Source organism: Pimephales promelas, chromosome 10 (genome assembly GCF_988280905.1).
Source record: "Pimephales promelas chromosome 10, fPimPro1.hap1.1, whole genome shotgun sequence".
Lineage (NCBI taxonomy): Eukaryota > Metazoa > Chordata > Actinopteri > Cypriniformes > Leuciscidae > Pimephales > Pimephales promelas.
The window spans coordinates 16,670,179-16,696,931 of NC_142778.1; the positions used below are offsets into that span (position 1 = coordinate 16,670,179).

At 41.1% G+C, this 26,753-nt stretch overlaps 1 protein-coding gene across 1 annotated transcript; it reads left to right on the plus strand.

Moving 5' to 3' along the window:
* Positions 1-510: 510 nt before the first annotated feature.
* LOC120485884 (extracellular calcium-sensing receptor-like) lies at positions 511-26,121 on the plus strand. The gene is made up of 6 exons (XM_089135428.1): positions 511-727; positions 3,441-3,526; positions 3,634-4,419; positions 4,570-4,791; positions 5,106-5,229; positions 25,028-26,121. The coding sequence occupies exons 1-6, from the start codon at positions 511-513 to the stop codon at positions 25,939-25,941; spliced, it is 2,349 nt and encodes a 782-aa protein (XP_088991554.1). The 3' UTR covers positions 25,942-26,121.
* The last annotated feature ends 632 nt before the right edge of the window (positions 26,122-26,753 follow it).

Here is a 26,753-nt window from a genome sequence, read left to right on the forward strand (position 1 = left end):
CCACACCCCCACCTATTTCCCATCAGGTTGTTGGATATATAAAACAATGTTGACCTCACGTTTGGAGTGGCTGCTTGCCTAGCAGGAGAAATGCATGTTAAACTTTTGACAGTGGCGTGTGTTACCTGGCTTGTTCCTTCTGTGTGTGGGGTTAATTTAGGCACATGCATCCTCCAAGGTGACCCTCAGCGCCCTGCTCTCTTCAAGGATGGAAACTTCATCATTGGAGGGGCTTTCACCATTCATTACTATCTAAGGACAGAAAAGCACACCTATACTAGACGACCACAACCACTGGAGTGCAGTGGCAGGTTAGAATTTGACAAAAGTATAGCCTACAATCTAACAAGCTTGAATGGCCTAAATTGATTGCGCTGAAATTATATTCATATTGTCTTTTTTTTATCTAAACTGAGTTAATAAGAATATAACAAGCAAACGTTCAGATAGGTGCTTATATTTAAAAAAAAATTATTATAATATAGTTTTTCATCTGTGTACTTCAACAGCATGGACTTCAGAGAGCTGCGTTTATCTCGTGCCTTGCAGTTCGCTATCCAAGAGATAAACAACAGCTCTAATCTCTTACCGGGCATCACATTAGGGTATCATATATATGACTCTTGTGCTTCTGTGCCAATGGTAATGAAAGTAGCATTTCAACTTGCCAACGGACAAGATCTGTTATTTAACGACACTGATTCCTGTGCAAAATCTATGGAGCGAAGTATGTGCCTAAACCTCACACACAAACAAAACGTGTTTTACACACACCCAATGATTCACAAACAAACTCAGTGTGGTTTGTAAATACAAAACATCACTCACAAACTAATGCATATTGTTCTGCAAATAAAAAACGTACCTATCAAACAAATACAGTATGTTTTACATATACATAGAAACGTATTTCTTCAATGACCAAAATATCCTGCAAGTACAAACTAAAATCTTTGAAAGTACAAAACAAAATTCTACACGTACAAAACAAAATTCTACAAGTACAAAGCAAAATTCTACAAGTACAAAACAGAATTCTACAACTACAAAACAGAATTCTACAAGTACGAAAAACTGTCACGTGACTTTTGGCACTATTTTTCCGCGTCCAGGCAGAATCAGATTTTCTCACAAATACAGTGGAACGACTTCCTCTTCTAGAACAGTAGATGGCGCTAAGATAAGGGATCAATTTGCTCGCCTTTGCCCATGGGAAAATGAGCGGTGAACAGGTGTGTTTCTGTCTAACTTTATCTATAATTAACCTTATTGAGGTTTTGGAAAATGTTTATTATATAGACAGAAATCCACATTAGCACTTAGTAGTAACGTACTCCACTCTAGGATAAGGGAATCTATAAGCTGAAAGCTGCCATCATGTTGCTTTTACTTTTTGTAAAAATGTTTCATTTACTGAATGACTCTATTTCTTTCGTTCTCCGTAAATTAATGAGAACATTTCATTTAATTGAAAGGGTCCCACTTATTCATTAATTTTGTTGGAATTCAGTCAGCGTAACTGTTAATGTAATAAAATAATGAATGAACAAAACAATAAAGGCCTACAGTTGTTTCTTCCTTGGGATGTATTGTCCAAATTATTATTTTGGACAGACAAATGAAACCCTCCTTTCAATTAAATTAAATGGTCTCATTAATGTATGGAGAACGAAAGTAATAGATTCGTTCAGTGAACATAATCACTAATTTAGTCATTTTACACGCGTCTTATGTAGATTATTAGCCTAATATTATTTTTTTAAAGCAACATATGACATAGATTTCAGCCTAGATTCCCCTAGAGAGAGTGAAGTGCTAATAGCGGTAATATGGATTTTTGTCAAGAAATAATTAACATTTTGCAAAAGAAAACCTCAATAAGGTTAATTATATAAAGTAATACAGAAACACACCGTTCACCGCTCACTTTCCTCAGCTGTAGTAGGCAGTGTTGGGAAAACGTATTTCGTTACAGAATAAATGCCCCAAAATGTCATTTGTAACGTATTCCATTACATTAGCTACTCAATCTGAGGGATTACATCCGCATTGAATTGCCTTTTAGAAGTGTAAGAATTGTGGCCATCTAATTCTGTTTACTAAACTGGGCTATTCTGGTGGGTGCGGTGATGCGGTGGTGACGCGTGTAACATGTAGGGTGGCACTGCCAATAAAGCACCTTAAAGCGGTCACAAAGAACCGGCAAAAGATTATGAATAGGCTATGTAAAATATAGCAAGAAGATATTTTAATTGTTTATTAATAAACAAGTGTATCTTTGTCAGTGTGTCGGCTGAAAACATGAAGTTGACAATGCTGACTCGCGATCTTCGCCGTGAACGCGCCAGGATTAATAATCTAGCCTACAAGACGCGTGTGAAATGACTAAAGTAGTGATTATGTATACACTGAACGAATCTATTAGGCTACTTTCGTTTCGTTCTTAATAATGAAAACATTTAATTTAATTGAAAGGAGGGTTTCATTTGTCTGTCCAAAATAATAATTTGGACAATACATTACAGGGAAGAAACAACTGTATATTGTTTGATTTGTTCATTCATTATTTTATTACATTAACAGTTACGCTGACTGAATTCCAACAAAATTAATGAATAAGTGGGACCCTTTCAATTAAATGAAATCTTCTCATTAATTTACGGAGAACGAAAGAAATAGAGTCATTCAGTAAATGAAACATTTTTACAAAAAGTAAAAGCAACATGATGGCAGCTTTCAGCTTATAGATTCCCTTATCCTAGAGTGGAGTACGTTACTACTAAGTGCTAATGTGGATTTCTGTCTATATAATAAACATTTTCCAAAACCTCAATAAGGTTAATTATAGATAATGTTAGACAGAAACACACCTGTTCACCGCTCATTTTCCCATGGGCAAAGGCGAGCAAATTGATCCCTTATCTTAGCGCCATCTACTGTTCTAGAAGAGGAAGTCGTTCCACTGTATTTGTGAGAAAATCTGATTCTGCCTGGACGCGGAAAAATAGTGCCAAAAGTCACGTGACAGTTTTTCGTACTTGTAGAATTCTGTTTTGTAGTTGTAGAATTCTGTTTTGTACTTGTAGAATTTTGTTTTGTACTTGTAGAATTTTGCTTTGTACTTGTAGAATTTTGCTTTGTAGCTACTTGTAGAATTTTGTTTTGTACGTGTAGAATTTTGTTTTGTACTTTCAAAGATTTTAGTTTGTACTTGCAGGATATTTTGGTCATTGAAGAAATACGTTTCTATGTATATGTAAAACATACTGTATTTGTTTGATAGGTACGTTTTTTATTTGCAGAACAATATGCATTAGTTTGTGAGTGATGTTTTGTATTTACAAACCACACTGAGTTTGTTTGTGAATCATTGGGTGTGTGTAAAACACGTTTTGTTTGTGTGTGAGGTTTAGGCACATACTTCGCTCCATAAAAATCAGCAGCAGTTCTTGCATTAGTTGGAGAATCTGGTTCCACTGCGGCTATAACAACGTCAAGACTTTTCGGTTCTTTTGGAATTTCACAGGTGCTTTTTCTTGGTCTTCTATAAAACTTAGAAAAAAAATGTTGGCGCTGTTAACGAAAATAATATTTGAAACCATTTTTGTTTTTCTTCTTCACTCTGCACTTTAGGTGAGTCATTACGCAACATGCGCGTGTCTCAGTGACAAGCGTCAACATCCTACTTTCTTCAGGACCATCCCCAGCGATCACCATCAAGCGGCCGCACTGGCACGGATGGTCAAACGCTTCGGATGGACGTGGATCGGGACTGTGTGCAGTGATTCAGACTACGGGAACAATGGCATGGCGTCATTCTTGAAAGCTGCGGAGAACGAGGGAATCTGTGTGGAGTATTCTGAGGCCTACTACAGGACCCAGCCGCGCAGTAAACTGAAAAGAGTCGCTGATGTGATTCGCAGATCAACGGCTCGTGTAATAGTTGCCTTTGTGGCCGCAGGTGATATGAGATTTCTCTTAGAAGAGCTGAGTCAGCAGCCTCCTCCTCCGATGCAGTGGATTGGCAGCGAGGCGTGGGTTACAGATCCACAAATGCTGCGGTTTAATTTGTGTATCGGTGCTGTGGGTGTTGCAATCCCGCGGTCTGTAATCCCGGGATTTCGTAACTTTTTACTTGACCTGTCTCCAGAGCAGGCGCTGAAATTTCCCGTGCTCACAGAATTCTGGGAAAACTCATTTAGCTGTAGTCTAAAACGGCAGACAGGTTCTTCAACTGGTATGTCAGCATGTGATGGCACAGAGGACCTGCGTGCATTACAGAACCCGTACACAGACATGTCCCAGTTGAGGATCACTAACATGGTGTACAAAGCCACATATGCTATAGCTTATGCCCTACATGGCATTGCCTGTAACGAAAAGTATTGTGACAAAAACATCAAAATTGAGCCCCGTAAGGTAAGTTTTATTTGTACAATACTCGATTTAAAGAAAAAAAAATATCTTAATACAATCTTCCATTTGTATAGACCCGCTAAGCCTAACCACACCCAATATTTCAGATTATTCAGAAAATTACAATCTGAATTTTCTATGCCCTTCATGCAGGTTTTTGATCAGCTCAAGCGAGTCAACTTCACCAAAAATAATTATTCTGTTTCATTCGATGCCAATGGAGACCCCGTGGCCATCTATGAACTTGTGAATTGGCAGCTTCAGGGAGACGGTTCAGTTGATTTTGTTACAGTGGGTCAATATGATGCATCCCAGCCTAAAGGACAAGAATTCAGTCTAAACACAGCTATCATTTGGTATGATGGCAGTGAAAAGGTATAACTAAAGTGTTGCCTATAACGTATAATGTTGTCTATATACATCAGGCATGGGCAGCTTCCACCCTGGAGGGCCACTGTACTGCAGAATTTAGTTCAAACCCGAATCAAACACACCTGCAAGCTAATCAATGTCTTTTGGATTACTAGAAAGCTACAGTTTTTATCAGGGTTGTAGCTAACCTCTGGAAGACTGTGACCCTCGAAGACCGAATTGGCCCATCCCTAAATTAAATTTTAAATAATTATAAATAATATCTATTCGCTTGGTTAATTTTTGACCTTGATAGTCTGTGTTTCTGTCTCCTGCAGGTGCCTGTGTCAGTGTGCAGTGAGAGCTGTTCTCCAGGTTCTAGGAAAGCTGTGAAAAAGGGAAGACCTGTCTGCTGTTATGACTGCATTAATTGTGCTGATGGAGAGATCAGCAATGAAACAGGTACATATAACAGGTGCATCAATCAGACATACTACTGGGTCAATGCTTACATGAGAGTTTAAGATTAAGAACAATTATATTAAAAATGTTCTAAAGATCTAGTTTAAAATACACGCATAGTTAGAAATATTTGGCTACATTTTATTTATTATTAAGGTGTCACATGGAAGCTTGTTTCCGCCACAGAATAAAACATTGTAAATGATAATTGCAGACTTTTCATCTCAAAACTGAGTTCACAATTCTGGCTTTTTTCTCAGAATTGTGAGACTGAAGTCAGAATTACAAGATATAAACTCACAATTCAGAATTTTCTTCTCACAATTGTGAGTTTATATCTTGTTTATATTTATATCTTTATATCTTTTTTCTCATTGTGAGATATAAAAAGTTGCAATGGCTAATTATAAAGTCCAATTCTGAGGAAAAAAAGACTGACCTTTTTTCTCAAAATTGCACTCCCAATTCTGACTTTATAACATTCAATTGCAACTTTAAATCACGCAATTCTGACTTAATAACACACAATTGTGACTTTATATCACGCAGTTCTGACTTTATAACACGCAATTGCAACTTTATATCATAAAGTTCTGACTTTATAACACGCAATTACGACTTTTTATCAGGCAATTCTGAGTTTATAACATGCAATTGCAACTTTATATCATGCAATTCTGAGTTTATAACACGCAATTGCAACTTTATATCATGCAATTCTGAGTTTATAACACGCAATTGCAACTTTATATCATGCAATTCTGACTTTATAACTCGCAATTGCGAATTTTTATGACGCAATTCTGAGATAAAAAAATCAGAATTGCAAGATGAAAACTCAAGACAAAAAAGAATTGTGAAATAAAAAGTTGCAATTACCCTTTTTATTGTTTTATTTTGTGGTGGTAACAAGCTTCCATATGTTACAGTGTATTTATTAGTGGTGGGCATAGATTATTATTTTTTAATCTAGATTAATCTCACTGTAATCTTGGAATTATTCTAGATTAAAATTGCTCATTTGAATTCTGCCGAAGGCATTCAGAATATGTGTGCTACCCAAATAAATAACCTTGCAGGTAGTTTGTAAGATAGGCAGGGATGGAGCTTGACTCTCAGTACAGTGGGGGTGGAGCTTCATCATGGGGCTCTCTGCTACCAATTTTAAAATGAAAACCGTAAAAAAAATAAAACAACAACATAAAATATCTGATGAATGCATATATAATAATGTGTCACTTGTTGATCCAAGTAAGCTTATGTTAAAGGTGCCATATGTAATAATTGAGGTAACAATATCCGAAAAATAAGCTACACGCATCAAAAGAATGAGAAGAAATAAGTGCAATGATGTCATTAAAAAACTGACAAGTTATAGTGCTGCCGAGATATTAACCTGAATTAGCATGCTAAATTACTAGCCCCGGCCCGGCAGGTGTCGTAATACCAGTTCCGGCCATGGGAGGCGTATGCGGACGGGCAACGTTAGCAGCAGCCAAACTGCAATAGACGAGGGAGTCGCGCTCGCGCCGGCTTGTGTGTGTACTTGAACCTGATGTCAGTCGTATGGAAATACAGCCCACTACTACATTTCAGTTCAGGGAAGAGTTCAAAAAATGATTGGTCGACATTATGCATGAGGAATACATTTTGGTAAGTTGTAGCATACTGTATCTTTCAACAGAGTTCATGTCCTTTTTCTATTAGCTAGTAGAGACGATCGGTTCACGTGCGCTAGGGATCTGTGGTGTAACATGTACAAGCGCCAAAACGGTATTTATTCTTTGAATTGCGTAATATAATTGACAGAATCTGAGAGCTTAACTAACCTGCTTGCTAAGTGTCAATTGCGTGTGTCTCACGGTGAATTCACGGCGCTAGCTTGATCAACATCAGCGAATGCTGTCTGTCAAATTAATTCACTAACAATAAAAGTGTAATATGAACAAAACGAATACCATAAACTTCAAATAATTGCCCAAGCTTTTATTTTCCCATATCGTCGAAATGCACCAGCTTGTTTTTGAGACAGGCGTCTATGAGGCGGTCTTCATCATTTAGTGTTGAGATGTTGTTCATTGAGTCTCTGATCTCTAAAAATCTCCAAATGCTCCACGTGAAACTCCGGTCTTCCGACCTTTTACTATCATGTCAAATGATTTGAATAACATGCGCGATGGTAGGAGCACAAGTCATTTTCTGGAGGTATACTGCCCCCATCTGTTATGGAATATGAATAATATTAAATAAAACACGAAGGCTATCTCTCCATTTTCGTAAGTACTCTCTACATTACGCATTCGCACCTCACAGCACCCACTGTACTCCTGAATAGGCCTACATTATACGCTGTGTTTCGGTTCATTTATGACTCGCAAGACGAGCTCCAGTTCACGCACCAGTGCCTCCGTGTCGTGATTATCTATTGTCTGCTTTACTTCTTATTTATTAAATAAGAAATTTGTTAATGAAACATTGATTAAAATTAAGATACAAATGAAATGTCTCTGTGAAAGTTTTAAAGCAGTCTTTCAGTGCTGCTTTCAGAGCGGTCGCGTCCATAACTGGGAACTGTCACGTAACATTGTTTTTTCCCTCATAAATGCGTACATGAAAAATAAGACAAAATGAATATTTTAAGTTCTGTGGAGAGCTAACCCGTCTTCATCCCGTGGGTAGTATTACTTTTTGTACTTTTGCCACCTAAAAGTTTTTTTGTGTGTCATATCTGTTGCGGATGTGTATTTCCCTCATATTAAATATAAAACGCATAGACTGATATTTTTCTAATGTCTGGACTCCTTTATTAAGGGAGTATGGATAAACAGACGTTTCAACAGTGCAATTTGGCTAGGTATAGGTATATCTGCTCTAAAATATCAAGCTGAAACTCATCATAACTTGCGTAATATAGATCCAGCTCCCAACCCAACTTTGAGAATAGATTAGCAGTGATATTTTTTTTATCGCCGGAAAAGAGTTTCCTGTTAAGGCAGCACGTTAATTCAGATAATGGCCCACCACTACTATTTATACAATTAAAAGCTGAGTAATATCATTAAAAAAAAGTTTTGGATTTGGTTTAGGATTAGATGCTTCTAATTTTTTTATACTTTACCTTTATTTATACAGTAAGTACCTGTGTAACAAAGGCACTGTAAAATATGTTCTCAAATAATTTATACCATAACTTTTTAATATTGTTTTTAAAATACTGTAGAGTGGTGTATCCCCTACGCCTCATCCAATGGGAGGAATGATGAGGTGAGATCTGTAGTCAAATAATTCAAACTCAGATATCACACATCAATATCTGTGTTTGAATTATTCTGAAATATTGATTATTACCTCATTTGTCATGTGTGGACTATATTCCATAGGGTTGCACAACATCCCCCTGCTTAGAAAGTGACATCACTATTTTGGATTTACCTTTAGTACAAAGTGTGTGTGTGTGTAAAGCTGTTGACTTATGTTATTCATACAATACCACAAGAACATTTTGATAAAAAAACAAAAAATATTTAAAGTTGTAAATATATACTGTAGATACAATAACATGAAGATGAACACAAAATGCAATGTAAATGAATACAAACAGTTCCTTACTTTATGGCTTTTTTTTAACTGGAGTAACCATGTGATGGCAGCGTGCACAAGTTTTGGCTCCGCTCCTACCCAATGACATAGGCACGTAGGGTTATAAAAGATAACGTAAGAGTAAAAGATGCACGCGCGTGCACAACTATCACCCCTGCGCTGGGTTCGCCCCTTCCCCTTTAACCGAGGAGCTAATTTGTGTGCATCTGTGTAAAACACGCATAGAAAAAAAAGAACGACAGAAAGAACGGCTCCCCTCCAGCCGCGACTCGGCTCCCATCTTCATGTTTATGAGCCATTCAAAAGAATCGGTTCGTTCGCAAACGTCACAACTCTATCCCAAATAGACGCCTGTCTCTTTTACATGCCTGGTGTGGTTGCAGGTTTGGGTAAATAGAGGCCGGGTCTGTTTTTTTATTTTCGGGTAGTTAATCTTCTAAACCGTCAGATCGTCTGCTTTTTGGCGGCCGCCAAAACAAATTTTTGTCCTGCCAAAAAAGCCTATTTTGATGGTTGAGTGATGTAGAACAGAATGACTGCTGCGCACACACTCTTACGTCTTCAAACAACACGAGCGCTCCTGTCTTATTCTCGCATATTAATCAAATCAATTGACACGATAGTGTCACAGTCTTCGTCTTCACCTGTTCAGTTCAGTTTAGTTTATTTATCCCTTAGGAAATTGGTTTTGCACAGGTGCTACACATCACAAAACGCACATGGACTTACATGAAACAAAAAGAAACACACATGGTTACAGACTATTCAGCATTAAAATAGCAGTTGGTATGAATGAGTTCTTAAACCTCCTAGTTCTCCCCCCCATTACTCTATATCTGCGGCCAGATGGAAGGATAACAAACTCTTTATGCAATGGATGTGATGGGCAATTGATTATTGAAAAAGCTTTTTTGGCAACTCGTTTTTTAAAAATGAACCAGCCTGTTTGTCCCGTCATCTGCACCACGCTTCCCCGGCTCCTTTTGTCTCCTCTCCTGATCTCACTCCCTCATCAGCCACCTGTTCCTCGTCTGTTCATCATCATTTTCACCTGTTTGCACTCCAATTAGCCTTATTCCTCTGTGTATTTAGTTCAGTCCAGTTTGATTCAGTTTTGTCGGTCAATGTTTAATGTTACGTGGTGTTACCCAGTCTTCCTGCCTGTATCTGAACTTTATTATTAGTAAACCTTTTGTATTGAAGCATTTTGGACTCAGCCTGTCCTTCTGCCTGCACCCGCACCGTGACAGATTGACCGACCCAAAAGCAACATGGACGCCGTGATCTTCCGGGGGATCCCCTACCCGGTCCTGCGACCCCGGTTACGTCTCTGCGCTCACCGTCAGCCCTGCCGAGTCTGCGCTCACCGTCAGCCCTGCCGAGCCCGTGCTCACCGTCCGTCCTTTTGAGCCAGAATGCTCTTCACCGCTGGTTCCGTCCAGCTCTCCAGAGACTGTATGCTCTTCACTGCTGGTTCCGTCCAGCCCTCCAGAGACGGTATGCTCTTCACTGCTGGTTCCGTCCAGCCCTCCAGAGACTGTATGCTCTTTACTGCTGGTTCCGTCCAGCTCTCCAGAGACGGTATGCTCTTCACTGCTGGTTCCGTCCAGCCCCCCAGAGACCGTCCAGCCAACCCCAGGGACCGTCCAGCCTGCGCCAGAGACCATTCAGCCAGCGCCAGAGACCGTCCAGCCAGCGCCAGAGACCGTTCAGCCAGCGCCTGAGACCGTCCAGCCAGCGCCAGAGACCGTCCAGCCAGCGCCAGAGACCGTCCAGCCAGCGCCAGAGACCGTCCAGCCGGCGCCAGAGACCAGGATCCCACCCAGCCTCCCTCTCCCGCCTCCTCTCATCCGTCCTCGCTCTGCTCTCCTGCCCTTCTGCTCCCCTGACCCAGCCTGGTCCTTGGATCCCCGGCCTTCACCTCACACCTCCTCCTCAGAGACACTTCCTCGGGCCCCGGTCCCATCGGCTCCCCCGTGGCTGCTACCTCCCTCAGCTCCTCCATGGCCCCTCAGTCCACCAGCTCGTCCAGGCTCCCTCGCACCTCTGGATTCCCTTTGGTCCCTCATCACCCGTCCTTCACCTCTGGACTTCCATTTGTTTGCTTTGCCCCGTCATTTCACCCCCCCGCTTCAGTTGGATTCTTCACTCCCTCCAGTCACCCATCGGCCCTCACTCCCTCTGTCCTCACCGTGTCCCTCTGTACCCCTGTCAGCACTTCAGTCACCAGAGCCTGCGGTGTCCCCATGTTCCCACGGTCCCTCATCAGCTCCTCACGTCGTATGTCCCTCAGCTGCACCCTGGTCTCCTTTCCCATCTGCTCCGCCCCTGTCAGTCGGCCCCCTGGTGTTGTCAGCCCCACTACCATCGGCTCCACCAGGGGTCCTCCCTTCATCTGCTCCGCCCTGGTCTCGCCCTTCATCTGCTCCGCCCTGGTCTCGCCCTCATCCTGCCCCGCCCTGGTCTCGCCCTCAGCCTGCGCCACCCTGGTCTCGCCCTCATCCTGCTCTGCCCTGGTCTCGCCCTCATCCTGCCCCGCCCTGGTCTCGCCCTCAGCCTGCGCCACCCTGGCCACGCCCTCATCCTGCTCCGCCCTGGGGGGCTTCCTGCTCCTGACCACGTCCTCCACAGCCTCCAGGGCGCCCACCCCCCCTCCCCGTTGATGTTACGGCGTGAGGTCACGCCTACCGGGAGTGGGGAGTGATGTCACAGTCTTCGTCTTCACCTGTTTGTCCCGTCATCTGCACCACGCTTCCCCGGCTTCTTTTGTCTCCTCTCCTGATCTCACTCCCTCATCAGCCACCTGTTCCTCGTCTGTTCATCATCATTTTCACCTGTTTGAACTCCAATTAGCCTTATTCCTCTGTGTATTTAGTTCAGTCCAGTTTGATTCAGTTTTGTCGGTCAATGTTTAATGTTACGTGGTGTTACCCAGTCTTCCTGCCTGTATCTGAACTTTATTATTAGTAAACCTTTTCTATTGAAGCATTTTGGACTCAGCCTGTCCTTCTGCCTGCACCCGCACCGTGACAGATAGTAAAAGGTTGAAAGACCGCAGTTTCACGTGGAGCATTTGGAGATTTTTAGATATTATAGACTCTATGAACAACATCTCAACACAAAAATATAAAGGCTGGTCTCATAGATGCCTGTCCCAAATACAAGCCGGTGCAGTTCGACGATTTGGGCTATTATTTGAAGTTTTTCGGGTAGCTTGTTCTGAAATTAGCCTAGTTCTGCTTACCACAGTTCTCTGCACTCATTCCTTGCGTTTCATCTCCATCGCTCTGACTATTTTGACAGATACACACTGACACAGCTCACTCACTCAGAGTTCAAATGGGGGGGGGGGGGTGTTATTGGACCAGCCCAGAGTCAATCAAGAAAATAACCAATGGGCCGCTGATGTAAGCGTTTCATGTGCTGGTCTGTGAGAAAGTAAAAAAAACTACAGTATGCCGTGTCTAATGCATTACACCGGCACAAAGATTAGGGCTGAACGATTAATTGCATTTGCGATAAAATCGCGATATGATGAAACGCGATTTTGTAATCGCAAGAGCTGCGATTACACTGGTCACGTGACACGCGAGAGAAAAGCAGTCTGCAAGATAAAGCATCAACTTGCCACGCTACGCGGTCTGGCGTTCAGAAAAGAACAGTTTAATTTTAATGTATGTGATGTGTTATTTATTCTCTCCTCAACAATCCTGGATCGATTCAGAGAATTTCAGAATCGAGTATGAGCTTAGTTTTTAAACATGCGTGATGACGCTGCGCGTGCTTTAGAAACGAGCCTCTCTCGCTCTCTCTCTTCCTCACTCACACACACGACACCGCTCGAACCTTCCAAAACATAGTAACGTCATTTCATAAAGTTCGGGATTGAACCGAATTACAAGGACATTCGCGGGCTTCATTGAACAGGTTTTGCCGCTTTGCTTGGCGTTCTCTCCCGCGGGAATTTTCTTTACAAATGCTTCACAGAGGCATTATTTATGTCTTTTGGAAAGCAGTTGGCTTATATATTAAAACCATGAAAATCACTGAAGGCTGCTTTCATTTTAAAATACTAACGCGTGCTTTGTGAAGAGCGCTCGTGTATGCGGCCGTGAGCGACTCATTGGTAAATGTACTTGCATGTCAAAATGCTTTTATGACGCGAAATTAATGTAACACGGTCAGTTATATCTTAAACCAACAGGACAAACCACATTTACAATTTCAAAAGCGATATATGCATTAGTGTGTGAATGCAGCTTATCGTATCTAAACTGAGGGGAAATCACTCCAGCTCTTGAATGAAAAACATTCAGACAGCCTACTTTTAAATACTGAGAGCACTCTTTCTTTATTGCTTGTAATGTTTTTTTTGTTGTTGTTGTTGTTTCTCTTTATTTACTAGCTTTTATATTTTGAAGCTATATTATTTTATATAGCCTATTTAAAATTCTTAACATGTAATTGGTTTAATTAAATGTTTTTTATATTTATTTTTTAAAATGTGTGTTTTTACACATGTAATTAAATACATATTTTAAGAGTTATTAAGATTAATTAATAAGAAAAAAAGTAGATCGGATCATGAGCTATCTAAAGATTCCCATCCCTACTGTACAATGATTTATTGCTTGTCTTTGTCGACTAATACAGAAGGTAAATAACTTTTTTTTTAAATCGCATATTAAATCGCAATCGCAATATTGGTTAAAAAAATCGCAATTAGATTATTTTCCAAAATCGTTCAGCCCTAACAAAGATCCCAGCGCCGCCAATTAACCAAAACTAAACGCAATGGGCCACCGATGAGCGAGTTTTATAGGCCGTTCAGACAAAATAAAAAAAATAAAATAATTACAGTATGTATCGGCCCACAAAACACGTTGGCCCACCGGGCAAATGGTATGGCCCGGTATGCCCCGATGGCCAGTCCAGCCCTGAGCATTGATGATTAGAGGAAAGAGGATTACAGTGAGCGTTCTCTGACGAGACCACCTCCTTGGAGCCCTCACTCCTCTAGCGCATCGCAAACATGCTGAGACTTGTGTTTGTGGGTGGTTTATGCTCTCAGATGTCGATCGCTGCATCGGAGAGAGGACTCTCTGGAAATGATGATGCTGAGTTCCCACTGTAATGGTGTGTATGCTCATGCTGAATCAGGTTCAGACTTGACACACTTCCCGTGCTACTCTGGGGGCGCAGTGCAATACGTAATTGCCTTGCCCCATGTTGGTGCTGTGGAAAGCCAAACATGCCAAAATCTGCAAAAAGTTTTTTCCTCTCTCACTACCTTTACTGGTGGGGTGGGTTTGCTAATAGCGGACCACCTCTTCTCCACTACAAGTCTGTGTGAAGCCAAAACACGCAGTACACAAGGGTAGTTCTGAGTCGGGGTTGAGCTGTGCATATGGCCCACGGTCAGACAATGTCCACTCTTTTGGTCCAGGTGTGACACCTATGGCTCACCCTTGCGGATGTGGACAAGAATAGGTTCCTGAACTCCCCCATATCCCAGGGTGGCCTCCTCTGTGAGGTGGTGGAGAGCTGCGCCCAACAGTTTTCTGCTGTTCAGAAGCAGTCGAAGGTGATCAAGTATGTCATGCCACAGGGACGGTCTGTGGCTGCCCCCTCCCCACCGGCTGCGCCTCCGGCTGCTTGTCGCTGAGGGCGCCCTCCTGTCGCCGCCCCTGCCCAGCCAAAGCAGCAGCCAGCTAAGCAGCGGGATGTCGTCTGCAGGAGAAGTGCACAGCCCGCTCGGAGTTCATCTAAGCCCCCAGCAAGAGGAGAGGTAATCGACCCTGAGATGGGCAACCCGAGAGACGTGGTGGCTGCTCTTCGCTCAATTGCTCAATTGCCTCGCCGCTCCCAGTCTCTTCCTTCCAAGAGGGCCAGAATGACAGTGTGCACCACCACGTTGCCTCGCCACTCTCATTCCCCTCGCCCAGTGCTCAGATGGCAGTGACACCGCTCCGGCCTCGTTGCTCTCGTCTGTCGCTGGACATGGAGGCGCGGAAACCAGGACCGACGCCCTCAAGCCTCGCTCCTCATTTCCCCTCCGACCTTCGCCTCGGGGCAGTCAGCAGCCGAATGCCCCAGAGAAAGATGGGCCTTCCCTGCTGCTTGCCCCCCTGTGCCCTCTCCCAAGTTCTACAGCCCTTACTTCATTGTACCCATGAAAGGCGGTGGGTTATGACCAATCCTGGATCTGCATGTTTTGAAACCCTTCACAAGCTGCCATTCAAAGTGCTTACGCAGAAACGAATTTTCGATTGCATCCATCTACAGGATTGGTTTGCAGCGATGTCTCGATTCTGTCCTCCTGGACGCTGGCACAAGGTGCCTCGCTGGCAGATATCTGAAGAGCTGCGGGCTGGGCGACACCAAAAATTTTTGCCAGGTTTTATAGCTTATGTGTTGAACCGGTTTCTACCCATTTACCCTCTACGGCTAGTGACGTAAGGGAATATGTTCTGTCTGCTTGCTGTGCCACTACAGCCTTACGAGCCGGATCCGTGCAATTTTTTGCTCTGTTGGTTCCCCAACAAACGGCTAACCTTGTGAGTTCCTCCATCACCCTCCGGCACCAGGTGAGAAGGATCGCCCGGTGCCAGGTCTATTACCTCTCATAAGAAGTTGTTAATAGACTGGGTGACCTTCACGGTGGTTTCCACGTAACCACTCTCCACAATCCAGCTACCCTACGGGCTAGCTCCGTGTCTTCCCCTCGACAGATTCATTCTGTCGTCCTTCCTGAGTACGCTCCCACCCTATGGGCTGGGATTACCTCAAGGACTCCCGCATGTTTTACTACTCTATGGGCTAGTACATGCGTGTATTCCAGTGCCTCCCTTCGGGCGGGCCAGGGGCTCCACAATGTTCCCTCCTACATTTTCTCAGTGTTATCAAAATCCACTGAGTGTGTCTTGCGGAACAGCCCCGCCCTAAAGAAACTAAGAAACAGCTTGTTGGGTAGCTCAGCTGGGCACTGGAAGGGGCCAGCACCATGGCGTTTTATTTGGGATCCCAATTCGTTGGAAACTCCTCCGACGAGACGTAGGAGTTCCCATACGAAACAGAACGTCTCAGTTACGTATGGTAACCCTCATTCCCTGAGTAGGGAATGGAGAGATTATAAATGTTGCATATGTATTGCTAAAACATATTACAAAGACTGTGAACTGTCAAGTACTGAAATGTGGAGTTAGACCGTTTAACAGTTTTTCACCATTGCAATTTTACGGATTTTTTGGGCGGGGCTAAAACAGGGCTCCGTGACGCACTGGAGCCCATGAGCTCCTGGACAAGCCCCTATTTGATGACGCATTTTGCTGATCTCATCTCTCCCCTAACAATAGAGCACATTCCCATTCGCCACTCAATCGCGAGTGACTGTCAGTCCTATTAGTTACTACAGCCTACAGTTTTCTAGCTAGCTATGTGACACAGAAATGCATAGGCTATTACCTGGATGCGATCATGTACAAAACAGATCGGTATCTTTATTTAAATTCCCTAAAAACGATCACATCAAGAAGAGGTTTTTAGAGAGCCAACCTTTTTGATGAAGAGCTGAGGATCACTGCCAACACCCGCCTCTGTAGTGATCGTTTTACACTGGATCGTTTTATAAACTTTCCTCAGAGACAACTGGGATTCATTGATTATTCACTGATAATCCGCTGTTACTGGTGAACGGGGCGAAACGGCTATCTCCCACCTCAGCGTTCATCCTCCCGTCTCCAAAAGCTAATCAGCTAATATCACCGTCGACAGCCTTCTCGTGAGTGGGCGTGGTTTCCACGCAGCCAGCGGACACGCCCCCAGCGTATGAGAGCAGAGAATACTGCTCATATTTTCATGATTTTGATAGCTTATTTAATGTACTTGCCGGCTTTTTTATCATTCAAATTTGTCTGGATGGCTAATAACACATTTTTCTGTGGTGTGACAAACTCAGAACACATACTTAATTTTGACTTTACTGGGACTTTAAACAAATGACATCATCAAATCATCAATCACATCTGATTGGTTGGTAGATCTGTCGCTATTGGTCACCCTGGACCTTTAGAAATACAGGCTTGGGTAAACCCCACCCCAATAATAATGATTATTATTTATAAATTATATATATATATAATCCTGTATTAAAAATAAACCTCTTACTGGAGACTATATTCATGTGATATAGTCATATGATGTTACATTTTGTATTCATGTTAATAACTAGGACATACATTTATGAAGAACATGAAGAATTTCGGGGCAAATGTTGATTAAAACTTTTTTTATTAAAAAAAAAAGAAAGAAAATGCATATTAACAAGCAATAACAAAATACATCAAATGCACAGCTCGGGGATAAAATGTCTGTCTCTGTCCCCCTCTGGGCCATGTGGTGGTGCTTTCTGTCCGAACATGATCCACTATACAGACACCTGTGACGCATGCAGCTGGAAACAATATTTGTGTGCATTGTAAATAAATAGCGTGACCACAGCACATACATCAAAGACAATATTAACATAAAAACAATATACACACCCCACAGTAACAGATACTTACACACAATCGCATCGTCAACACCATACAATCCGTGCTTGCGTGCAGAGCTCTGACCAAAAACGATGTGACCGCTGCATTATAAGGCGAACACAGTCTGTAAAAACAAATGTGAGATTAAATAATAGTAAAAGAAATATGAATCCAAAATTATTCGCTTTCTACACAGTAGATCGCGTGCTTTGTATGAATGTCTTACCCTTGCCCACAGCATAGCGCGCCTGTGATTCGTCTCGGAGTTGTGCAGGCGACGGACGGCTTCCTATGAAACAAAATGATGCAGAACAAAAATAAAATACATTGTGAACTTACTTACTGTGAACACACAGTGATTCTTATTGTTTTTAGTTTAGAAATGACCATGTCTTACCACAATTTTCGGACTGTTCTTCGGATTCTCCTGCTTGACGCTCATGCGCTGCTCCTGCTCACGGTGTGAACGCACACATTGATTAACATGCGCGCCGAAAAAACACACGCTGCTCACGCGCCGCTCATGTGCTGCTGAAGGCTATAAACAACTGCAATAATGTGATACTGACCCTATTCATCACTATTATCATAACCGCGATCCTCAACTACAAGTTCATTGGCGAATTCCTCCTCCACTTCTCCCTCTCCGGCTTCCGCTAACAGATCCCACCCACATACGCAGGGCTCTCTTGCGTGCAATAAAACTGTCTAGAACAGACGATCTGACGGGTTTTAAAAGATTAAATACAACCCGAAACTAAGGCGGGCTGGCACACCAGGCGTGTAGGCTAAGACAGGTGTCTATTTGGTACTCGGCTATTATTTGAAGTTTTACTATGACATGGGTGACTTATAACCTTTCCAGACAATACATCATTAAACTTTCATTATTGCCTTAATCTTGGTCAAATATTTCCTCTATATTATATTTCATGTGCAGTCACATATTTTATGGAAAATATTACAAAGAATTATTTAAAATGAAAGAAAATGAAAATAAGTTACTTTAGTTAAAAATGTTGTAGTCACTTGCATGAACAAATCATTGTTAAAATGTAAGCATCTGGTTACAGAAAGGTAATCACACCTCCACCTCTGCTAACTTACTTGATTTGCATTTGTATGGCTCACAGCGATTTCATTAGGGTGGTGAAAGCCACCCCTAGACCTGGGGGTAGGGGGGTCATGGGGGCAACACTGACAAACAAAGCCCACCTTAATTCCTGGCAGTTCCTGACAGTTTTTGGTGCTGACCAAAAATTCCTGTTAATAGCCGTTAACCTCAAATTCCACGACAATTGTATGTGCCATTAATTGCCAAAAATCCCACTTTTCATGCAGTGTGATAGGTGGGATGCGGAATGCAAATCCCACATGCCAATATTTATTGGCTCGTTTTTATTCACTCGAATGCAGTTTGTCTCCCTAGCGTGATCCCGATTCATTGGAAACTCTTCCGACAAGACGTCTCTGTTCCCTACTTAGGGAACAAGGGTTACCATACATAACTGAGATGTTTCCTTTGGTGCACTTACAATAAAAGTTGCATTTTAGCCCTCTATAGAAGGTTGCATTACCTTCAGCTTCAAAACAAGCTGAAGCAAGCTCTGACTGTTTAAAGTGTTAGTTCGCCCGGAAATGAAAATGATCCCAAATCCCATAATAACTCATACTTAAAGGGCATATTGCAGGTTAGAGGACCCAACGAGTCAATGCATAGAAAAATAATGTAGGAACTAGAATTTCTTTAAAATATACTTATAAATACGCCACAGAAGCTTCTGGAGCCGTTTTTGAGAGAAAATTTTACTTCCGCGTCTGAAAATGGGCGTGGCGGGCGTGACGCAACAAGCAGAAGAGCAGTCGATTCACACAACAGGAAAACAATGGATCGCAATGACATTTCGGACGCTGAGGAAATACTCGTATGACGGACCAAGCCATAAAGTTATGAACCTGCTATGCTAAAGAGAGCAGGGACAGGCCAGGATAATGTTAGACAAAACAGTCAGAGACAAATTGAGTTGTGGTGTGAGGAGAACCAGTGGAGAACAGGACAGGTTTCTTTTGGTGAGACGTGCTTATACACTGTGCTCACAATATTGTACAGATTATTATGATCCTATAACATGCCAGCAGACATTAGTATGTTTAGGGTAGATTTATACTATTTAAATGTATAAAAACTATACTTGAGTATATTTCTATTGTACTAAAAGCATACAGGTACATTTTTAATACAGATTTTTCACCTGGGTTATAACATAAACAGAAAATGAAAGATTTGAGTATTTAAACAAGTTGCCTCTATTTAGGGCATGACTAAGTTACCTGTATCACACTATTTGATGCCATTGGTATAGTATACGACGATTAATATTCTTGCTTCGGCATCCCATGTTTGTCACGATACAATTTACAAAAGTGGAGAGGAGGACTCAAGTGCAGTGAAGGGATGATTTATTAACAAAATAAAACAAAACACAAAGCAAAAACCCACAAGGGGGAAAACATAATAAATGAAACATAAAACAACACTGAACTAGGAGAACAAATACTGACTATGAACATGACTACCATCACAGGGAAACTGGGGGGTCACAAAAGACAACGATCCGATAAAGACAGCAAACAAGAGGAGACTTAAATAGGGAACAAATCAAGAGGGAACAGGTGGAAGAACTCAAACACTAATCAGGTAACAAGTGGGAGGGATCAAACAATGACTGGGGCACATGGCCCAACATAACAAAACACCCATGTGCAACACAAGACAGGACAGACACGTGACAATGTTGAACTCCATCATATTGCCGCCGGGATGATAATCATTTGATCTGGAGTGAGCACTATACACGACCGCGTTTTCCGAAGCTGAAGCGAACAGCACCAGGAACGAAAGATAGGCTGCACTGTCCTTAACCTAAACCTTAACTTAACCTAAATTCAGATGCTATTTATTTTTTAGATATAATAATCAGCACACAACACATTGCATGAAAACATGTAAACTGAACATAAGGCAGTTTTTGCATTAACTTGTGTTTTTACTATAATTTGTTATTGAAATATAATAATTTACACAGTTGTCATTTTCATGAAAAATATTTTAAACATACATTAAATAATCAAGATATCATTAACAGGTTAAGTAAAATATAACATACAGGCTAACATAGTGCATTTATTTACTGCAAGAGTTCATTTATAGGAAGTTGTGGAAACTGAATCACTTGCCTGTTGAGCTAAATATAATGCTAGTGACAAGCTATGCTGTTTTATTGACGTCTTTCCGCTGCTGAAAGTGAAACACTGATTGAGCGATTACACGAGTTATGATGCCTTTCAGTAAGTATACTGTATCTTTCAACACACCTTCAGGTGTCTTTTCTGTAACTGAGGAAGAGATGAAATGAGGAGCCTACAGCGATCTGTCACGCTACATCAAAGAGCGCCAAAACGCCATTAATTGTTTGAATTTTGTGATCAAATAGACAGAGTTCGAAAGATTACACCTTGCTTATTATCGAAAGTAACAGAACACAGAGCTTGTTATTTGCTGTTAATGGTGGTTAGGCTACAAAACTGAATTCGTTGTGTACTCTATACATAAGACATGAGGTCCATTGAGCCAGGCTGGGCGGGGCTGGGGTAGCAGGGGGCCGGGCATGTTCGGTACACAATGGCTCTCATTCATGAAACATTCGTAATATACGAGTAAATATGAGAGTGATTTGCGCGTAAAGAGACCTTCCCGAAAACTCTTCTCCTGATTCACAAATACTTCGTAAACGTCAGATGTGATAGTGAAATGTGTGTTAATAAATTCTGTAAATGGGATGCGCGTGCACGTTCATTCTCAATTACCATAAATCCCGCCCATTATATCCAACTGACATCTATATATAGGCATATAATAACATGAATACGAATGAAAAAGAAAGATTTCTCGGATGCAGAAATTGAAGTTTTATTATCAGAAGTTCATTCAAAATGCCAATTTTATTTTCAAGCATACAAAGTGGCGTATCAGGTCCTAAAAAACGGAAGCTTGGCAGCATATTACAGATGCAGTTAATGGAGTTTCATTTGTTAATCGAACAGTCCCAGAAGTGAGAAGAAAATGGTTCGACATTAAGCTTGACAGCAAAAAACGAATTAGTTCACTTCGGAAAAATCGTATTCAAACTGGAGAAGGACCGCCATCGATCACCAGATCTGCTATTACTGGCTCTCATAATAAAAGTAAAAAGAAAAACCGTATGTAATTACTAAACATAATATTTTTTTCAAAATGCTGTGTGAATATGTACCCAATTATATGGTGAATTAAAATGCAGCCTTATTAATGAGCAAAATGTTCGGATGTTAAGTGCACCATTACGCGTGGCTGGGAGCAGGTGTAGATTTCTTGCGTACCAACTAACATTTGGAAAATACGAACATTTTAATAAATCCGAAAATTTACGGCAGTACCACTTTACACACGATTTACACACAAATTTGTTCTGCTCGTGTTTCATGAATGAGACCCATTGACAGTATCGGGATTCGAATCGTGAGTATCGCAGTTTTTCCGTTCGGTTCGAAAATCGTTACACCCCTAATATATATATATATATATATAGGCCGGAGTTTTTGCAACCTCCACAAACACAATAATTTACCATGACGATGATAAATTAAAATACAAAAATTACCGAGAGCACACTGACTGACGACCGCTCTCACTGAATACCAGCATACTCTTTACTGAGCCGAGGCTGAGGCCCCCTAACATGACGTAAAAATCATTATTAAGTCAAAAATCGAATAAAGTCGTTATTTTTGTTTTGATGACTTTCTGGGCCGTCAAGTTTCGATCCCTAAGGCAGCCTATGTAGCAGTGATCCACTTCTCAAATTTAATGAGTAAATTATGGGATACTTTAAAATTTTGGGTGAACTAACCCTTTAAAGGTAGTTGACTCTTTTATGACTACAGTGTAAATGCTATCCTATGACTGAGTATCATCATTTGCACTTAAAGGGCACCTATTATGGAAAATTCACTTTTACATGGTGTTGGCAGTGTGTGAGCAAAACCACCCTAGAACGATACAAATCCACCCAGTGTTTTTTTTACAATCTCAATAAATCATATGCACTGTCTCAGAACGAGCTGTTCTAAGATTCAGCTCTTTGTGACGTAGAAAGTGAGAAAGGGGTTTGATTGACAGTGTGGTTGTGGCATAGACCCCGCCCTCTGTGATCTGTACACACCATCCTCCATTGTTTCAACGACAGCCGGTAATATCTCTTGGAAACATAAATGTTCTGTCGTGGGTTAATCCTGTTGTTGTGGCTTAAAAGTTAATCCTCAAGTGTGGATCGTCGTCTACTGTTTGCGATCCACTGACACATCCAGTAACAGTAAGTGTATTTTATGAATTTTGAGCAAATAACTTAGTCTGTTCAGTCGATGTCAGCTAATTCAACAACAAATGCGTCTAAAGTTGTTGTTGTCGTCGTCCTAGGATGTCTATTTAAATAATTTAAACCTTGTTTGTATAGTGTGTAACCGTATATATATATATATATATATATATATATATATTTAAAGATATTGTATTAAAAACTGCATATATGTTGTTGTCCTGTAAGTTAGCCATCTTCTCACATTTGCCACAGAAGCACCTGTATGACAAGCTAAACATGTCGCAACAGGTCCCTCGTATAAATGTATTTCGCTTGTACATAGCAAACTTTATCACAGCATGTGTATGTAGTTTCAAAAAAGCCAGCGTTAGCGCCACCGTTAGTGTTTGTGTATGTCTGTGTGTGTGAAATGGGACGCGATTACAACTCTATACATAAATGTATCAAATAACCATACCAAGACGTAATGGTCCATTCTCATTTGTGTTTATTCTGCCGGAGTCTCTTCGTGCTATTTATATATTCCGATTCAAACGTACGCTGAATGACATTCAAAACAGCGCGCCTCTCAGCCCGTCTGCTTAGAGTGACTGCCGATCAAGTTACGCCCTCATCCAAAGACAGGGCGGGGATATGCAGCTCATTTGCATTAAAGTGGTATACCTCCAAAACAGCTCATTTTTAAAGAGGCCCCAAAATGACATTTTCAAATGGTTATAATAAAATAACTGTGGGGTATTTTGAGCTGAAACTTCACAAATACATTCTGGGGACACCTGAGACCAATATTACATCTTGTAAAAAGGGGCATAATAGGTGCCCTTTAAGTAACTATGCGGAACTCTTTTAAAAGCTTTTACTTGTGTTTTTTTTTTTACTGTTTTTTTTTTTTTTACTGTTTTTTTTTACTGGTTTAAAGGTTTAACTGGTTTTTTACTGTTTTTTTTTACTGGTTTAGCATTAAGCTTTGTATTAGTAGAAATCCTGAAGTATTTTCAAATTACGATGCTTTCCACCCTCATATCTCCCTGAGACGAGAGATTTATGTATTTTTTTGTCTTGAAAAAAATCCTCCAATGACGCAAAAATCATCACTTGCGCCATCTGAGGATTTTTTGGCCAGAGGCTATAGACTACAGTCAGTAGTAGGGGCTGTTCCGCATGTTCTCAACCCGCCCATAGAGGGTGGATCTCACTCAATCTACACATAGTGTCAGCCATCTTTTTTTGGAAACTAAGCTAGCAGGCTCTTGTTCTGTAGGAGAAAGGTGAGTAGTAGAGACATGTACTGGACATGTCCAGCCATCGAGATCGTACAAAATGTCCTGGATTTAGCTTTTGCTTTCTGCAGTCCCCATTCATTGTTTACATGCACACCTTTTGTTTCAATCTAAATTAATTCATGCCGATTGGTGAATCTGAATGTTGTGTTTACATGAATGCTAAACAAGGGATCGGTTGATGTGCATTTTAACATTGCTAAGAAAATTCCCGCTTCTCTGTGAGACATACGAGACTGGTGCGTCTCACAGGTGTCTCTCATCGGTAATCATGCCACCGGCCTCGCGCCATTCTCCCGTGGCCCTCACTCGTCCTGCTCGCCTCAGTAAACATAATGAATGGCGACTCTAGAACGCAAAAGCCGAATCCTGGACATTTTTGGGCGATCTCAAAACACATTTTCGGGCAGACTCACTAGTAGACTCATTAGACTTCTTGTTTAACTATGGCTCTGTTACCGGTTGGCGTGGCCTCCTAGGGCAGCGAAGCAAGTGCTTTCTGGGAGTTGTTGTCTTTTATCCACATAAGCCAAAAATACATTTTCTGGCTTTTCTAAGGCTAGAAAGCTCCAAATTCAAAAATAATTTCACATTTCTTTTACATAAATGACCCATTTTAAAGACACATTCATCTTTCCAGATGGGAAGTATCCCTTTAACTAATTGTGCAAGTGCTGATACAGCATCATATTTAGATAAACTCACACTGCATAAAAGGTTGCAGCGGTGAGCATTGTAGCCAATCACACGAAAGAAGCCATAGTGAAATGTATAAAACAAATAATATACTGCTACAATCACAGTTGAAAATAAACTGCCCCTTTCCAAAAATTAGCATCATATAATTTACCTTCTGAGTTGTTCATTAAACAGTGGAGTGTAGCCATTACTCTGGTTTAGAATCGCTCTTGTTCCTGTAGTTCTTAAATGAGTGTTGAACACTGATTTTTTTTTCTCTTTTTTTCAGATTCATTAGATTGTCACAAATGTCCACCTGAGTACTGGCCTAATATTGAGAAGTACAAGTGTCTTCCTAAACCAGTGGAGTTTCTCTCCTGGAATGAGATCCTTGGGATTATCCTGGCTGCTTTCTCTATTGTGGGCTCTTTAGTGGCTTTGAGCATGGCTTTAGTGTTCTACAAAAACAGGGCCTCTCCAATAGTAAAAGCCAACAACTCAGAGCTGAGCTTCCTGCTGCTCTTCTCATTGACACTGTGTTTCCTCTGTTCACTTACTTTCATTGGTCGGCCCACTGAGTGGTCCTGTATGTTGCGTCACACAGCATTTGGCATCACTTTTGTTCTCTGTATCTCTTGTGTTCTGGGGAAAACAATAGTGGTGTTAATGGCTTTCAGGGCTACACTTCCAGGAAGTAATGTTATGAAATGGTTTGGGCCTGCACAACAGAGACTCAGTGTTTTTGGTTTCACTCTTGTACAGATCCTTATATGTGTGATTTGGTTAAAAATATCCCCACCTTTTCCCTACAATAATTTGAAACACTACAAAGAAAAGATAATTCTAGAATGCAGTTTAGGATCAGCTGTTGGTTTCTGGGCTGTACTGGGTTATATTGGCCTCCTGGCTTTCCTTTGCTTTATTTTAGCTTTTCTGGCCCGAAAGCTCCCTGATAACTTCAACGAGGCTAAATTCATCACATTCAGTATGCTCATATTCTGTGCTGTTTGGATCACCTTTATTCCAGCTTATGTCAGTTCTCCAGGGAAATTTACTGTAGCTGTGGAGATATTTGCCATTTTAGCTTCAAGCTTTGGTCTGATTCTCTGTATTTTTGCTCCTAAGTGTTTCATTATTATATTTAGGCCAAAGCAGAATACTAAAAAACATTTAATGGGTAAAGTATCAACAAAAGTCCAGTAAGACACACTTATTCGATATCATCCATTATTAGATATTACGTTTATGCTTGTAACAGTTATGTTCTATTAGTTTTGTTTTCATCGACTTAGTTGCAATGGAGATGCTGGGTTTCAGTTCTCTTGGTCAGTTCTCATCAACACACAAATTTACAAAAAATAAATAAAATAAAGCCAATTAACAAAACAAATGTTATGTTGTGTTCATCTCGTTCCTTTTTAACTACGCTTAAGCATGCTGTATGGACAAATAAGTTTGGTATCTTGTGCAATTATTGCAAAACACATCTTGAATTTCATTCATAATTTTTTAAAATATGTTTTCTGTTTCATATACTAAGCATTGACATTATAATTGCACATATTTGCCTAACAGATAGCATAATATAACAGTATAATATAACATAATATAACAATATAGCAAACAGCATAATACTATTTTTGAGTTTTTAAACATTTTAAAATAAAACATTTAACATTTAAACACAACTTTATAATATTCTAACACTTGCAATGTTATATTCCCAGCTAGAAATGTTACGTTCCCAGGACATTCTCAGAACGTCCCCACTGGTGTCAAGGACGTCGCCTAGTAACGTTCCGGTAACGTTCGGAGACGGTCATGATGTGGAGTTCTTTAAAGGGTCGGAGAACGTTATTTTGTGACCTTCACGGAACATTCGGGACATTGTTTTATTTGGAAATGTGATGTTCCCAGAACGTTCTAAGACTGCCCCCAGTGTTGTCAAGGACCTGTGGGAACCAAACTAGAATGCAGAAACGCTTCACATTTGTTCTTGCAGAACCTTAATCAGG

Excerpts from the sequence above, each read along its gene's own strand:
- LOC120485884 (XM_089135428.1), top strand. The coding sequence starts at position 511 with ATGGACTTCAGAGAGCTGCGTTTATCTCGTGCCTTGCAGTTCGCTATC. Across the intron at positions 3,527-3,633 it reads GTTCTTTTGGAATTTCACAG|GTGAGTCATTACGCAACATG; the intron begins GTGCTTTTTCTT and ends TCTGCACTTTAG. Across the intron at positions 4,792-5,105 it reads GGTATGATGGCAGTGAAAAG|GTGCCTGTGTCAGTGTGCAG; the intron begins GTATAACTAAAG and ends TGTCTCCTGCAG.